Raw genomic sequence first — 15,699 nt, forward strand, 5'->3', positions numbered from 1 at the left:
GGTAGTGAATACCGCGGCACATAAAATATTGTGCAAGCAATTCTAACGTCTGACACTGATCAGTTAAATCGTATACTCAACCGTAATTAATACTCAATAATTCTCAATAATCAAACATTCGAATAACTTTACACTAGCAAAAGCAAAATTTGGATCGACCACGCCTTACCTTACAACATCTCTCTAAAAGCATAAACGTAATAAAGAAAAACACTTGACGATGCACAAACAACTAAATTTCTATTGATGTAATCAATTCCAATCATAAACATGATAATATGAGCCAATTCTTCAGAGTAAAACAAATAAAGTAACTAAAAAATGGTAAATATCTGCTTCGGACAAAGTTTCGGTAACTTCAACACTAATTTACATACCAAAGGTAGCAAATTATCGAATATAACACACATAATTTGTAGGATACAATGTAATCAAACTAACAGTCATGAATTCTCGGAGTAACAAAAGTAATCGTCTACAAAATTGGGTCTCGGAATGTATATGCTTCGTAGCGAAAGCAGAAACTTAACTGAGGGGACGACAAGACAGAGAAGTAAGTAAAAGAAATCTTTAACACTAGGATGCTGTCTATCGGCGAACTAAACAACTAAGGAATAAAAAATAGAACTAATGCAATGAGAAATCTACTACAGGAATTTACTTTCACCTTACACCTTAAACTAGTGGATTAAAAAGTAAGTGATGGCTTAAGAATACTAAATTTAAATTAGAGCAAAAATTTAAATAAGAGCACAAATCGAAGGCTACTTAAATGGAATATCAATCGATAGGAAAGTAACGTTAGAAACTGTACGTTTTGCACGGGACTAAATTCATCTCATCCGTAACTATACGATTCAAGTACAATACACTTACTTATCGACGTATTTCTATAATATAAATCGCGGCAAAAAAAGGGAGCGAAGGAGTGTGAGAGAGAAAGAAGTAGTCACTTCTGTCGGCACTTACTAAGTGCACAATGATTTATTCTCACCGCTTAGCTCTAAGTTAACCAATTTATTGCGACAATCATGAAAGTAAACTTTTTCCCTCGCTTTTCCTACGACTTTTCTTAAGTTATTTACATAACACTCAGGAAAATGATACATTACTGGCGAGAAAATATTGAAGTGCGAGGCCACTTAGGGGCCGAGTACTTTAATTTCCGAGTCAGGTAATATCATTTTACTGACGAGTTTTGTATTAAAATTTACCCGAAACCGTATTTTAATATAAAATTTTAATTTTTATATAGAACTTTTGATTAATGTCAATCTGTCAGTGATGACAGGAGTCATTATAGACATTTGGAAATGTCAAAAATGCGCCCGGTAAAGTGACAAGCGGTAGAAAACGTAGTCTGTTCTGTTTCTGTCATGGAAACTAAAATTTCCTAAAGCAAAGTAGGCACGAAAATGAAGGTTTCAATTTTTCGATTTTGGGTAAAGGTTATTTAAAAAAATCATCATAATATGTAGGCACATACATAAATATCATTTCTTTTTTAGTTTTATATTGACATCATTAATATCAACTTACAATTCTCACTTCTTTTTGGAAGTTGCTGGAATTCAATGGAATTTATTGGAAGTCAATGGAATTTTTGACGTTTTTTTTGGAATTCCGGAATTTTTTTACATTTTTGGAATTCCGGTGTACACATTTTTGCTACCTCTCATGCCTTCTTCGTAATTTGCTAGAAACATTTCCGCAAAATTTTGAGAGAATTCTCTTCAAAAATTTGCAATCAACTCTAAAAAAATTGAGTTGGGCGGCGAAAATCTTGCTGAACCTTTTCCTTTCATCGATTCTCAGACAAACTCTTTCAGAAACCAAACATCGTATTTTTTTCGTCGGAATGATAATTGCAATTTAAAAATTACATTTTTGGCGACATTTTCTATTCCGAAATATCGCGGAAAAGAATTTAGGGGTGAGTGTACTCGCCTTAAAATTAAGCACGCTACTATACAGCGGAGCGGTAGTCGCAATGCAATTCAAAAACTTTCACGATACTTAAAGGAGACTTGAGGTGGTTTTTCGGTGAAGCATTTACTTAAGGGTTAGAACGTCCCAAAAAGTTGGGGACCAGTCATCAGCATGTGATTTTTTGGCTGTTTGTTGTGGTCTATTGAAACACCCGAAGAAGCTCACCTGAAAACCCCACAATACGAATTGGAGTTGTCAAATCCTTGGTCAAGGGGAATAATCCGATCCAAAAATCGCGGCGTCAAAGCGAGCGACGCTACTGCCGCCGTCAGCCACTGGTCACCCAGCTCTCCAGCGTCGACCGCAAACCGACAGACGTCGTTGGCGTTATCGTTCAAAAATCGAGGACGTTGGCACATTTCCTGCAAAAATCAAGAGAAAATGATAAATAAATAAACGAGTAACGGTACGGGTTGTCGAACTTCTCTGACACAATGACCAAGTAATAATTGCTATTGCCTATTTACAAAAGATTAATTGCTAATGCGACACTTTTGAAAATGAGGAACTTTCTCGCGCATTGACTGAAGTACCTACTTAACCTCGAAACTTGGGACAAAAATACTTACACCTCACACCTGCCTGTAGCATTAGGTTAATTCATTCAAATCGCAAATTGCTTATTCAATTTCTCATGAGGAAGGTCGTGTAATAAATTACAATGTAGCGACGTGTGCAAGCCTCCTTTTGAGGTTCTTTCGGTGACGGATTATTAAGTGCCATTTTGAAGTACACGAGCCAAATTTGTGACCGCTGAGGTTGCTGAGTCGCATGATAAATGGCTAAATCTGGGATGCCAAGTTGTGAACGGTCCAAGATCTTCCTGGGAAGACAATTTTGAAGAGCTGTTTCTTGTTCTTCTCCACACCCCCTATACAGAGAGTCTACTTTAAAGCCGCTGGCTCACAATCCACTTTTATTGTGAACTCAGCAGTTTACAACCTGTACACATTATTATATAATAACAATTTCGAACCATTTATTCGTTTACTTAATTGGGTAATAACGCATTAAATCTGAAAGCGTACCTGTTATTACACGACTATTCTAAACGTGGCAAATTATAATACAGCGAATCAGGTCGAAATAATCGTGATCGCCCGTGTTAATTAAACCAAATGAACCATGAAATGGAACTTTTTCCTACGCGACTGACATACTAAAATACTGTCCAGTAAGACAGAATTGCTGTTATGCAAGTACTTGTAGCAAAAACGCAGAACCTCAGGGAATCAGTATGGCGATCAAATTCAAACTCGTTCAAATTCGAGTTCAAAATTTTAGAACCGGGCGGGTCCGATTTCGGAAATTGGGTTTTGCGTCTAAGAGAACTTTTTTCAGCGTTTTATTTTGTTTCTTCAGAAATGCTCGATGCTGTTCGTTCGTTTTTCGATTCCTATTTTTGAGCTTTTCGAAATTGAAATGCAATCTCAAATTCAAATGCCAGTTCGCAATGGGATCATTTTGGTTTTCTCCCTAAAAGTCATCCAAACATCTGTCATTCTTTTAGGGGAGAAACCCAATTTCCAAAAAGAGGTGCATGAATCTGCATTGAAATGCGAAAATTTGAAATTTATTGGGTATGAGGTTGGGTTTAAAATTTGAAATCCTAACTGGAACATGAAATTTCCCACATTCTCCAAAACAGGTCCATTTGGAAAGTGACCTCTTCCGCTGGAAATTTAAAATAACGTTGGGAAAACCTGAAAGTTCAAAATGGCCTACAAAATTTGATTTTGATCTTGAATGTGAGACTGTAGAAATCCTAACTTTAATAAGCTGGAATTCAAGCAAATAAATAAATGCAGAACATTCCCACTATATTCACGGTTGGAAATAAATCAGCTAACCTGTCGATTGCTCTACACCAGAGTTTCAAACCTTTTCTTATCACGTACCCCAAATAAACACCCATACTCACAGCTGTACCCCCTGCTGATAAGGCTGATACGATAGGCATCTATACAAAAAAATCTTCCTCGCACCTTCTTCCTCGGTATATTAACTTTTTATAAAACCCTGGAACCTCGAGGACAATGTTTTGGGGATGTAACAAATTGGGGTGCCGATTTCGGGGTGCTAACTTAACCCAGCAATTATCACCCTCAGAATACTCGCGGGGAGCTTCTCCCCATCAAAGTATGCACCGGAATAGGGGCCTTCAGATTTTCCATCCTCAAGGAATATTCTTCCCATGAAAAATTTGCCCCTTTCCAATCCGTACTGCACCCTCGCGAGGAAATTGCCCTACAAGGTCTTTGGTCCAGGGTGCTTCAAATTCGTGGCTAACCATTGGGATCTCCGTAACGATGAGAGATAGGTTAAATGGAGCCAAAGTTGCTCCTTTTTCTGAATAACAAAAATTTAAAAATTTTTGAAAAATGTTTCAAATAACGTATCACCTAAAACTGAAAATGTCGAATTTCGTTTTCATTTTCCGTAGCCTACACGGTTATGATCATTTCCATCATACGCTAGATGTAGAAGCTACAGGCTACTAGTTTCTTATTTCTTATGGACGCCATATTGGCTTTTTACGGAATGAAATAGAGGACAAAAAAAGAAATTCATTTGAATACATCGCCATCATTGCCATATTGATTCAGCAAGATCTAGCACTGCATAGTATAGAGTGAGATACGTTTTTCTTTTTTTCCTCTATCTCTTTCTCTAAAAATTCAATATGGCGCACATAAGAAATAAGAAAGTAGTCGTTTGTAGCTTCTACATCTAGGGTGCTATAATGATACTAGATTAAGATTTTTCGAAAAAAAGTGCCTTTAGGAGGTGCTAACCGAAATTCTCCATTTCCGACCCTTTAAACACCCTGTACACTTGTATAGGCTTTTATAGGGTTGATATCGAAGAACTACGAATTAAAAATACCTAAAGTAGCTATAATTTTTAATAGTGAAATCGAAATTTTAGCAAAAAAATAGGTACCTTTTTTTTTAATACCATTTCCAAAATGCTAACAAAGCAAGAAATTAATAATGAAATAGAAAAACCTTACTAAAAATATTAGAAATTAGCGACAAAAGTATTCCAAAATTAAATTTGAGTTAAAAAATGGAATAGATGACAATGGCCAACAAAAAAAATAAAAACAATTATGAATTTTAGAAGAAAACATCAAAAAGAAAGAGAACAATTAAAATCAATTTATAAAAAGGAACAAATGTAAACTATAAATTAATAATCCAAGAAAAAGTAAAAAATTTAAAAGATTTCAGTACCCATCACGGAAATGAAGAACCGTGTGGGGGGGGGGGGGCATCTACAAAAAATCAAAGTCTACTAAGAAAGAGAATTTCGTATACAGTGTAAAAAACTAAATTAGTAATACACAAATCGGGAGCATGGAGGAAAATATTAACAAAAACTCAAATAAAAAAACAAAAAAGTATACAGAGAGAATATTTGTCAGACATAGAAAACCGCACCGAGAATAAACTGACCGAAATAAAAACGCGTAATACCCTGATGGGCGGAACGTGTAAAAAAACAAAAAAACCAAAGGCAGAACTGTACTAAATAGGATTAATTTAATTTAAAAAAAAAAGTGAAGGAATCAAAACTATACACCCCTCAAAATGCAACACTGTACTGAATAATACTGATAAAACCAAAACGGCGAGGGTGTATATTTGAACAGGGGTTTATAATAAATTTTTTTAACATAATCATTCAAAGAAATAAAAATATTTGTGGCGCCTCAAGTTATACTAGCCAGTCAATTTAGACCAAAAATGGGCAATCAGTGGAACTAAAAATACTAGTTCCAATTTTTTCAGAAATGTGTAGGGAGAGGTTCCCTGAACAAGAAAAAATAAAGTCCCTCCAAATTCCGGTGCCGCTGGGGGAAGGGGGAGGGGGGCTTTAAACGACCCATTTTTCAGTTTTTCGCTTTTAACTCGAAAATGGTGCGTTACAGTGAAAAAGTTCTTCAGTACAAAATGAAAGCTTATTAAATTTGCTACAAGTTTGGTTATATACATTTTTTCGAAAACTGAACCGTTTTATGGTATTAATGTTCTCGTACCCATCGAATACAACTGCACAATTGGAAGAATAGTGATTTATTATATAAGAAGCATATTGCTCACAGATGAAAGAGAAAGTGGTCCCAACATTCCACTTGACTCTGTGAAGGAGAAAGCCACCTTCCACGACAGTGTAAATCGTTTTGAGGTGCACTACATCCATGCACACAGGGAAAGCCTCATAGAGAGCAGATTTCCTGAAGCATCCTTCGTGGAATAGTCATGGGGTATGGAGATAATTCGTACTTCAGCAGGTTCGTACTATAGGGATGCTGTACAGGTTTTATTGTGACGATTTTCCACTAAAATGACCGGGGGAGGATTTAGAAGCCAAAAATATACGAAAAACGTGAGTGAAAAACAATTTTGTTTAGAAATTACCACCTTTCCGGAGCCGGTAGCACGAAAACGGTTCAGTTTTTCGTAAAGATAAATATAACCAAACTTGTAGCAATTTTAATAACCTTTCATTTTGTACTGAAGAACTTTTTCACTGTAACGCACCATTTTCGAGTTAAAAGCGAGAAACTGAAAAATGGGTCGTTTAAAGCCCCCTCCTACCCCTAGCGGCACCGGAATTTGGAGAGACTTTATTTTTTCTTGTTCAGGGAACCTCTCCCTACACATTTCTGAAAAACTAGTATTTTTAGTTCCTCTGATTTTCCTATTTTGACTGGACTATAAAGGGTAAGTGTTACCGAGTTTTAATTTGGTGGGCTTACTTTTCTGGGGGTATTCTATACCCCCAAAAACCCCCAGTAACATTTTCTTCCACAAACCGTTTAGCTTTAGAGCCTCACGATGTTTTGTTGGGAAAAATGACCACATCCTCCTCTCCTTATAAGTAAAGCGGATAATGTAACACCGGGGGATTTTAATACCCCCCAGCCCAGCGCACGTTAGTTATACTACCATTTCCAGTAAAGCCCCAAGAGAGTACTGATGGTGCTATAGGGTAAATGTTTTCGAATTTTAATTTGCCGGGCCTTATCGAATTATACTTTGCTGGAGGGTATTCTATACCCCCAGATTCACCGATAACATTTTCTTCCATAAAACATTTAGTTGTATACCCTCATGATGTTTTTCTTGGCTATAAATGACCCTTCTCCTAATAAGTACTGCAGAGAATGTAGCACCGGGGGGCCTGAGGGTATGGGGGGTGTACACGTTAGTTTCACTCCAATTTCCTGTGAAGCACCACCAGGGCCGTAGAGAGAAGCTTGGGACCCGGGGAGTTGTTAAGCACGGGCCCCTTTTTTGTGCTTAAACTTACCTATTCCACATTACTTTATTCTACTAATCACGGACTCATAATATGAAATATTTTATTTTAGTGAAATTGGTACGCTTTATGGATGTAAAAATTTTATTCCCAAAAAACCATGCAATGGGCCCCTTTTCAAAATCCGGGCCCAGGGGGAATCCCCCGCGTTACCCCCCCCTTCTCGCTCAGCCTGAAGCACCACTGATGGGTACATAGAGTAAGTGTTACTCATTTTATATTTGCTGGTGCGTCATCGAATTTTACTTTCTATGTTAGTGTATGTAAATGAAAGTTACCGGTAATCGCGATGTCCTAATCAATTATAAAATACTTAAAAAGAAGTATTGCCGAATAATCGATAAAGCCAAACGCGAGTGTAACGACTACTACCTATATTACAAATTCGAACAATCCGAACAAGGCCGTGTGGCATCTAATAAACGAAAGTATCATGTCCACGCGCAAAAAAGCACCGAATGAACTCTCGATAGTGCATAACAACAGCAATGTTAAAGACCCCGCCCAAATAGCGGAAATCTTCAACAAACATTTCATAGATAGCGCAACTGCAATTGCCAACTCATTTTCTACTGTGGCTAACAATGAATCCATACCACGACGCACTTCCTGTTCCTTCTTCCTTCGACCGGTCTCGGAATCCGAATTTCTCCATCTCATTAATAAAGTATCAAAAAGGAAGTCTTCTGGCGCAGAAAGAATCCCTGGTCAAATATTAAAATGTATAGCAATGACTATTGTCAAACCATTAATCCATATTACAAACGACGTGTTTACCAGTGGGGTTTTCCCTCATTCCCTAAAAACTACAAGAGTAATTCCTGTATATAAGAAGGGCGATCGGCAGCAGGTAGGGAATTATCGACCCATATCAATCGCTTCAGTATTCTCAGGGATCATAGAAACCTGCATAGCGACACGAATATCTGATTACCTTGACAAGCTCAACTTATTCTCGAAAACACAACATATGGATTTATTAAGGGGAAATCGACTGTTTCGGGCCTTTTTAAATCTATCAATGATATTTCCGAATCCCTGGACAAGAAATTATATACAATGGGCATCTACTTCGATATATCGAAGGCCTTCGATAATTAATCGCGAACTCCTGCTGGAGAAGCTAGAAATCTATGGAATTACGTTGGAATTGGCCGGCAACTGATACAATCGTTCAGCGTTCTTATCGAGAAGATCGCAATTTGTTGAAGTTACGGAAAGAAATGGCAACATAGTTATTGCTAAATTCAACTCCTCTACTTTGAAACCCACTGTCGGCACTCCTCAGGGCTCAACTCTGGCGCCGCTCCTTTTTGTCATTTATGTAAATGATATGGATACTCTGCCTTCGAATATACCACCGCCACCCTATGCAAATACGCAGACGATACATCGGTAATTATCTCGGGTTCTGGTATGGACACGGTAGTAGATTCTGCAAATAATGCAATTCGCGCTATGTCCGATTGGTGTGCCACTAATCGGTTGAAGTTGAACGAAGAAAAAACGGGGCGGTAGTCATATATCGAAATGTCCATCTTCATACTACTGGCACTCACGCCAAAATTAAGTCCAACGGTAAAGACATAACCGTAAACACCAACCAAAAATTTCTAGGTGTAACCTTAAACGAGAACCTCAATTGGACAGTTCAGACAAGCGAACTATGCGGCAAACTACGCAGAGCCAGTTATGCGGTGCTTTGTCTGAGACACAAAGTGCAACAAACAACACTTCTTACATATTATTATGCACATATACAGAGTCATCTATCATACGCCATCACCATCTGGGGAAATTCTCCCGCTAGCAGCAGAATTCTTAAAATCCAAAAATGCATCATTCGCCGTATTTGCTATAGTGAGCCTCGGGAGCACTGTAGACCGTTGTTCAAACGACTCAAGATAATGACTATTCACGCATTATATATTTATAAATGTGTGCTATACGTCTCTCTAAACCGCCACGAATTTGTAACCAACAAGGAGGTCAACAGTGGCATGCAGACACGATATGCGGACCATCTTTCTGTACCCCATCACGCTACAACTCTGTACGCCAAATCTCCAAAATACATGTGCATCAAGCTGTACAACCATCTGCCTCGCGATATTCGAAAGCATAGCACGCATGTTCACTTCAAAACAGCTTCTCGGGATTTTTTTCTCAACCACCCATACTACTCGGTGGACGAGTATTTAAAAGCTTGATTGTGTTATTGTTTGTCTGTGTTACTGCGTATACTGTCCATATACATTAACTGTTTTATATGTTTTGACGCGCCAATGTTACATTTTGTAATTTAACGGCATTAAAAAGTTTATTATTTATTATTATTATTAATATATTATTATAATTATACCATGGGTCGAAGAATTTTGATAAGCAAAGAAATGCAGGAGGGGCATATGAGAAAGTCATCGGATATTTCAGTAAAGTCTTCTCTAAACGGGAACGTAATTACTGTGTCAATTAATTGTTAAATAATTGTAAATAAATAGACGACGTAATTAAATTTACAATAAAATAGTAAACGATTCGAAACCAAAAAATATCAAATTAAAGCTTTTTTAACTTTCCTCTCGAGTGGGACCGCAGGGTCCTAAGAAAGAGGCTCATAAGACGTATTCGCCTCTATTGCTTTGATGTCTAAAGGTTACTTCCGTCTACAATTCAGTTCAGGGCACCTGTTTCACATAAGGGTAATGGTGGTCCAGTGTTTCGTTTTTTTTTAATGTTTTTCTGACAGCTAGCCGCACTCTAATAGTTAATAAGTGCACAAAACACTGTATGAGAAGAAGCAGAAACTAATATATTTATCCTATAACCAAGTAACAACTATTACAGTACTATTACCTGTCATAAAAAACAATAGGTATTTACGTCAAAGTTGGGGGTGAAAACTACTGACGAGGAAATCTTATAGTACGAGGCTCCATGGGGCCGAGTATTATAATGTCCGAGTCCAGTAATGTAGTTTTACTGACGCGTTTTGTATTAAACTTTATTCGATACCGTATTTTAAAATAAAATTTCAGTTTTCGGATTAATGTCAATCTGTCACTTGTGACAGGTGTCATTACAGACATTTAGCAGCGGTTAGTAAAGTGACAAGGTGCGGCCGGTAAAGTGACATGCAGCAGGAAAAGTAGTGTGGTCTGCCTCTCTCATGAAAACTAAAATTTGCTGGCATAAAGTAGGCATGAACATGACCGTTGAATGACGATTTTGGGTAAAAGTAAATATTGGGACGTACGAGGGTGGTAAACGTGTAAATCATAGAAAAAAATCATGAATCGTGGGTATCTTTTCGTCAATTGACCCGGGTCGATAGTTATTTATATAAAAGTCAAGAAAATGACACATTACTGGTGAGGGAATATTGAAGTGCGAGGCCCCAGCCGAGTACTTTAATATCCGAGTCAAGTAACGTCATTTTACTGACGAGTTTTGTATTAAATTTCAATTCAATTTTCATATAGAACTTTTGATTAATGCCAATCTATCAATGATGACAGGAGTCATTATAGACATTTAGCAATGTGACAGGTGCGGCAGGAAAAGTGACAAGTGCGACCGGTAAAGTGACAGGTGGCAGGAAAAGTAGACTGGTCAGCCTCCGTCATAAAACGTCATACGTAGGCATGAAAATGAAGGTTTCATGACCATTTTGGGTAAAATTAGGTATTTGGTACTGTTTTATCGAATCTTCGATATATGCCAATTTCCAACCTGTTTAAACCAAATTAAACCTCAAATATTTTCGACTTTCACCCTGTCAATTGCCAAAAAAGTGTCTAGAGAGGAGTTTCGACCTACCCAATCAGGTGACAAAATGCAGATATTGGCTTCTAAAAAACTATTTACTCGTTTTTATATAGAGATCAGTAGCGCAGAAAGAACTGTTAATTTAGTTATGATTTTGGTATCTTATGGAAAATACAATCTTAATTTAGAACTGGTAGGAAGCGATTGGTGAAGATTTGACATCGCTGTCACTTTTCGTACTTGAGGAACATACGGACGGGCAGAAAAAAACCATCACATATAAGGGTAGTTTTTTGTTTTCGAAAAAATTCTCCTAAATATAGGGTTTATATTTTCAAACAGGGCGAAAAAACTGAATAGCCCCTTTCCTCTTTAAAATTTGCAAATTTGTGTCATATTAACTTCAGAACTGTAGAAAATTTCATGCGTTATAGATTTCCACGGTACTACAGACCCCCGATCGCAACAGTTTTCTTTTCAAGTTTTATTCACAATAGCTTTAAATACGTTCTAGTTGAGAGGGTTTTCACAAGAACCGACTCTAGATTCCAAGGGGAAGGTGGTAAACACTGTGAAGCTTTTAGCGTTTGTCGGAAATAAAAGGATTACTCAGAAAGAAGGATATTCGTCTAACAACCAACATAAGCTTAAAATGCGTAAATCAACTTACCAGTTAGGTCCGGGAGTCTTTGATAAAACATCCCCGTCCGCGCGAGCCACTCCAACTGCATTTGCTGCAATTGACTGGGACTATGGTGATTGATGGGAATTTGAAGCTTTTGAACCATCGAACCGTCCAAAGTGTGAAAGGCTGAACTTTGCACATGATGCTGACTTTGGTAACCGTACAGTCCACCATTTGGATAAATGTGATTTAAAAGTCCCGGCCTTGGTACAAACGAGGTGGGGGGAATTTCTTCGCTTCCCGGCGAAATTGGTGGACTTCTACTTCTTGTGGATGATGGTGATATACTTCGAGATGTATCGGGGGTATTCGGACGATCATCATTACGCGATAATAGAGCGTCTATGCAAAAAGATCCCTTACTTTCTTGTAATTTCGTATCCATATTTAAGGGTTTCGATTGATGATAGGAACTATCGGGGTGCGCGTGCAGTATGTGAGCCGCTTCATTTATGTAGTGCGACATTTTCTCCTTACTTCAAATGATTGCTGACAAAATCTACACCTTCACAAATAAAGCGAGTTCTGGTAAAAGCTTATTCGAAAAGTTCAATGAAAAAATTTTAATTGAATGTAAACAAATTGACAGGTATGTAAACATAGCGCAACTTAAAACCACTTTATTTGATACCTGTCATTCGGAACTAACCGGTAACAAAGCTGTTGATAGACTAAACGATTTGAAATGTATTATCCTCATAATATCAAGCATTACAGGAACATTAGACGTATACATTACACATACACCAGATCTGCGCGTAAATTCAAGTCTTTCATTGGATTGAAACTTATAAACCACGCCTTCTACCCTGAAATTAAAAGGGGTTGCCATGCAACCAGGAAATTCCCTTTCAGGCTACTTTAATCCTAAAGGCTAACATTTATTTGTTCTGTTTTTCCTTCAAATTAAGGTGGTAGAATACTTCTCCTTTATGTAGTTATAAAATGAATTAAGTGTGATTTATACTTGAGAATTAATTAATTTTCGTTACATAAGAATTAGGTAATTTGTTATTTAAATTATCACAATCGTCTACATTTCCATTACGAATTTTGCCACTTTGATATTTTGCATTCCTGATGGAATTAAAGCTCACTAAAGACGAGTTTCGCTACATGTACTCTGCACGATGTCATTTATTTCTAATTAATTTTTTTTCTTAGAAATCGCTTCTTTTTTGTTCCCAATTTTTTTTGCTAATTAGTCCCGCCTCTTCATTTCCCAAATCCTTTACGTTTTCCGTTTGCAACTCATTCACATTTCCTTCCAGTGTGCTGCTTATTTCCGGAGCTTTGAAACGAAAGGAACGTAGATTTGCAAAATAATGTGAAAGTACCTACAACTAGCAGCAATAGGGGGTTATAGATGTATGTATTTGAAACTTTGAACCAGCAAAATTGTCACCATCGGCGAACAACTACCTACTTGCTCTAGAAAAGGCTTACATCTTTTTATTGTGGTTTCTGGGTGTTTTTGTTTCAGTTTTTTAGCGCATTTTTGAAAGTTTTTTATTTCAGATTCCATGATAAAGGAAATATTCGGGTGGATATTATTGAGCCCCTGTAAAAAGATATTGACAAGTTCTTGGTTAGCTGCCTGGAAGCAAAGGATGTCATCCGCATAACGATCCCAGAATAAAATGTGGTTTAAAAAAAAGTAGATTTGCTGATAACTTCATTTTCTACGTTATTCATAAACATTTTGGCGGGGAAAGGAGAAAAATTGGAAACCCATAGCCAAACCATCTGTTTGGGAATAGAAGAGGTTATTGAATTTTAAAAATTTTTGTTGGACGGACTTTATACAAACCACCTGGTCGTCAGTTAAATGTGACACGGTTAAGCAAATTGGAGCCAAGATTGACACTCTCAGTGGTAGGGACGCTGGGAAATAAATTTTTAACATCGAAGGAAACCATGGAAAATGGGGTTGGGAGGTTTTTCAGTTTTTCATTTGTAGATGTATAAAGAAGGTAGGGAGTGTTAAAAGTTTCATTTCTGTAAAGTGACCTTTTAAATCATCAATATGATCAATAAATCTGGTTCAATTTTGTGACAAATAGGCACATAATTGATGACTTTTATTTAATTCTAGTTATAGCTGTACTTTGCTGTAAAAATTGTGCAAGACTTAGTAAGTTTAAATTGTTTTTTTTTGTAGTTTAAGACGTGGAAGTTAAGCAACATATGGGTAAAGGAGGAGGTAAAGGATATATTGCATCTATACGAGAATTATTCAATAAAGTGATTCTGGTAAGCAATGGCACACGGGCCAAGTTTGTAGATAAGCAAGCGTTGTAAACAAGTGCATGCGAACATTTCAAAAGGGTGAAATCCTAGTTTATGGAATCAGGAGGATGTTCTTGATATTTGCGTAAATGACATAATTATTGATTTAGGTGAAGATTACTCTAATGAAAGCGACTTTTGTTTTTGGATGATAATAACAAAAATATACAATCAATAATATCAGATTGGCAAATTGTAGGTAGGTACATATTCACACTTATGTAATAATAATGTAAGAGTATAATATCGATTTTCATTAAGTAAAATAAACTCACGCTCACGCTTTTAGTTTCTTACCACCACCACTATGGTAAGAAACAAGCAGGAACAGAATAACATGATTTTATCTGAAATTTTAAACGGAAAATCCGGAAATTTGGATGCTCCAACTTTTATTTTGTTTTATAGATTTTCATAAACTTTTGTAGAGGTCAATACACAGATTACTTTAAGCGTATACGGACTTTTTGTGACGCTTTCGGATAGAGTTATCAACGTTTGTTTATTTCTCCATAAAAATTCAACATTTAAATATAATGTATGTCGATATTCGTTTGAAAATCATTCAAAGGAAAAAAGTAATAGATATTTTTGGTAATAAATTTTGATACATACATACTGGCGATATCACGGCAAATTTTTAGGCAAAATGCATGTCTGTACCTCAGAGGTAAAGTCTACTAAGTCACAAATTCAAAAGTTTACAGAAAACCACATTATAAGAAGCACAAAGGAATAATCTATACATTTGATTACTTTCATCATGAAGAACCATGTTACTTATAACTAGTAAGTTTACATATGTACGATCGAATTTTGAAATTTTATCAAAAATTTTTGTTTTACGGACTTAGTACTGTTTACCTCTAATGAAGTGTTTCGAATGATGGACTTATTATTGTCATGTGTAAACCAATTTTAATACATTTTCGCTCGAAAAGGGGAAGCAAGCATGTTTCATCATATGTACAGGGCGTTTTTTTCCTGTATGAAATCACAACTCAGATTAGAAAAATATCTATTTTTTTTATAAACAACATTATAATACAATAATTTTATTGAAATTAAAAAATATATCAATACTGTTCAACTATTCATCTTCTTCGTTGTTGTAAGAAAGAAATGGTCATCATTTTGTAGAAAATGTCCTCCATAAACGATAAGAAACAAGTATACATTTTTTGAGGATTAAAGCAGATTTTTATAAGACACTTAAATTGAAAAATGACAGCCATAAATGGGATATTATAAAAATAATAAATAAACAAGTATAAATTGTGCACAACCCTTCTGCAGATAAAACACATTTTTGTTTAACATATATAGCTTAGTAAATGGTTGGGTTATAAGGGGAGGAGGCTCTCTACACATAAACATTTAAAGACCGCCTGGCATGCATTCAAAATCCTCCGACACTCCATTCTGCAGATATTTGCACTGAAAGCTTCGACATCGCCAATAGATATGTCTCGTCCGCTCGATTCATTTTGCCTTTGTGAGTACTTTCCTCCGACAAACCGCTTTCTAGATATTCGCTCTTAAAGGTTTGATATCACCAATGGATATATTTCTTCTAAACGTCCCATTCGCCCTTTGTGAGTAGTACCTACGACCTACCCTCGTTCTACAATCCGTTCTGG

General features: G+C 36.6%; 1 protein-coding gene across 1 annotated transcript; it reads right to left on the reverse strand.

Annotated features, from left to right (window-relative positions):
• Window positions 1–11,694: 11,694 nt before the first annotated feature.
• Window positions 11,695–12,430, reverse strand: LOC116178322. Its single transcript, XM_031497786.1, has 2 exons — window positions 11,756–12,430; window positions 11,695–11,714 (listed from the first exon to the last, which is right to left on the reverse strand). The coding sequence occupies exons 1-2, from the start codon at window positions 12,234–12,236 to the stop codon at window positions 11,695–11,697; spliced, it is 501 nt and encodes a 166-aa protein (XP_031353646.1). The 5' UTR covers window positions 12,237–12,430.
• Window positions 12,431–15,699: the final 3,269 nt, after the last annotated feature.

Source organism: Photinus pyralis, unplaced genomic scaffold (assembly GCF_008802855.1).
Source record: "Photinus pyralis isolate 1611_PpyrPB1 unplaced genomic scaffold, Ppyr1.3 Ppyr1.4_LG8, whole genome shotgun sequence".
Lineage (NCBI taxonomy): Eukaryota > Metazoa > Arthropoda > Insecta > Coleoptera > Lampyridae > Photinus > Photinus pyralis.

Bases quoted from the DNA above. Each gene is read 5' to 3' on its own strand.
- LOC116178322 (XM_031497786.1), bottom strand. From the start codon at position 12,236: ATGTCGCACTACATAAATGAAGCGGCTCACATACTGCACGCGCACCCC. The intron at 11,715-11,755 runs GTAAGTTGATTT...GTTGGTTGTTAG, and splicing joins AAGACTCCCGGACCTAACTG to ACGAATATCCTTCTTTCTGA.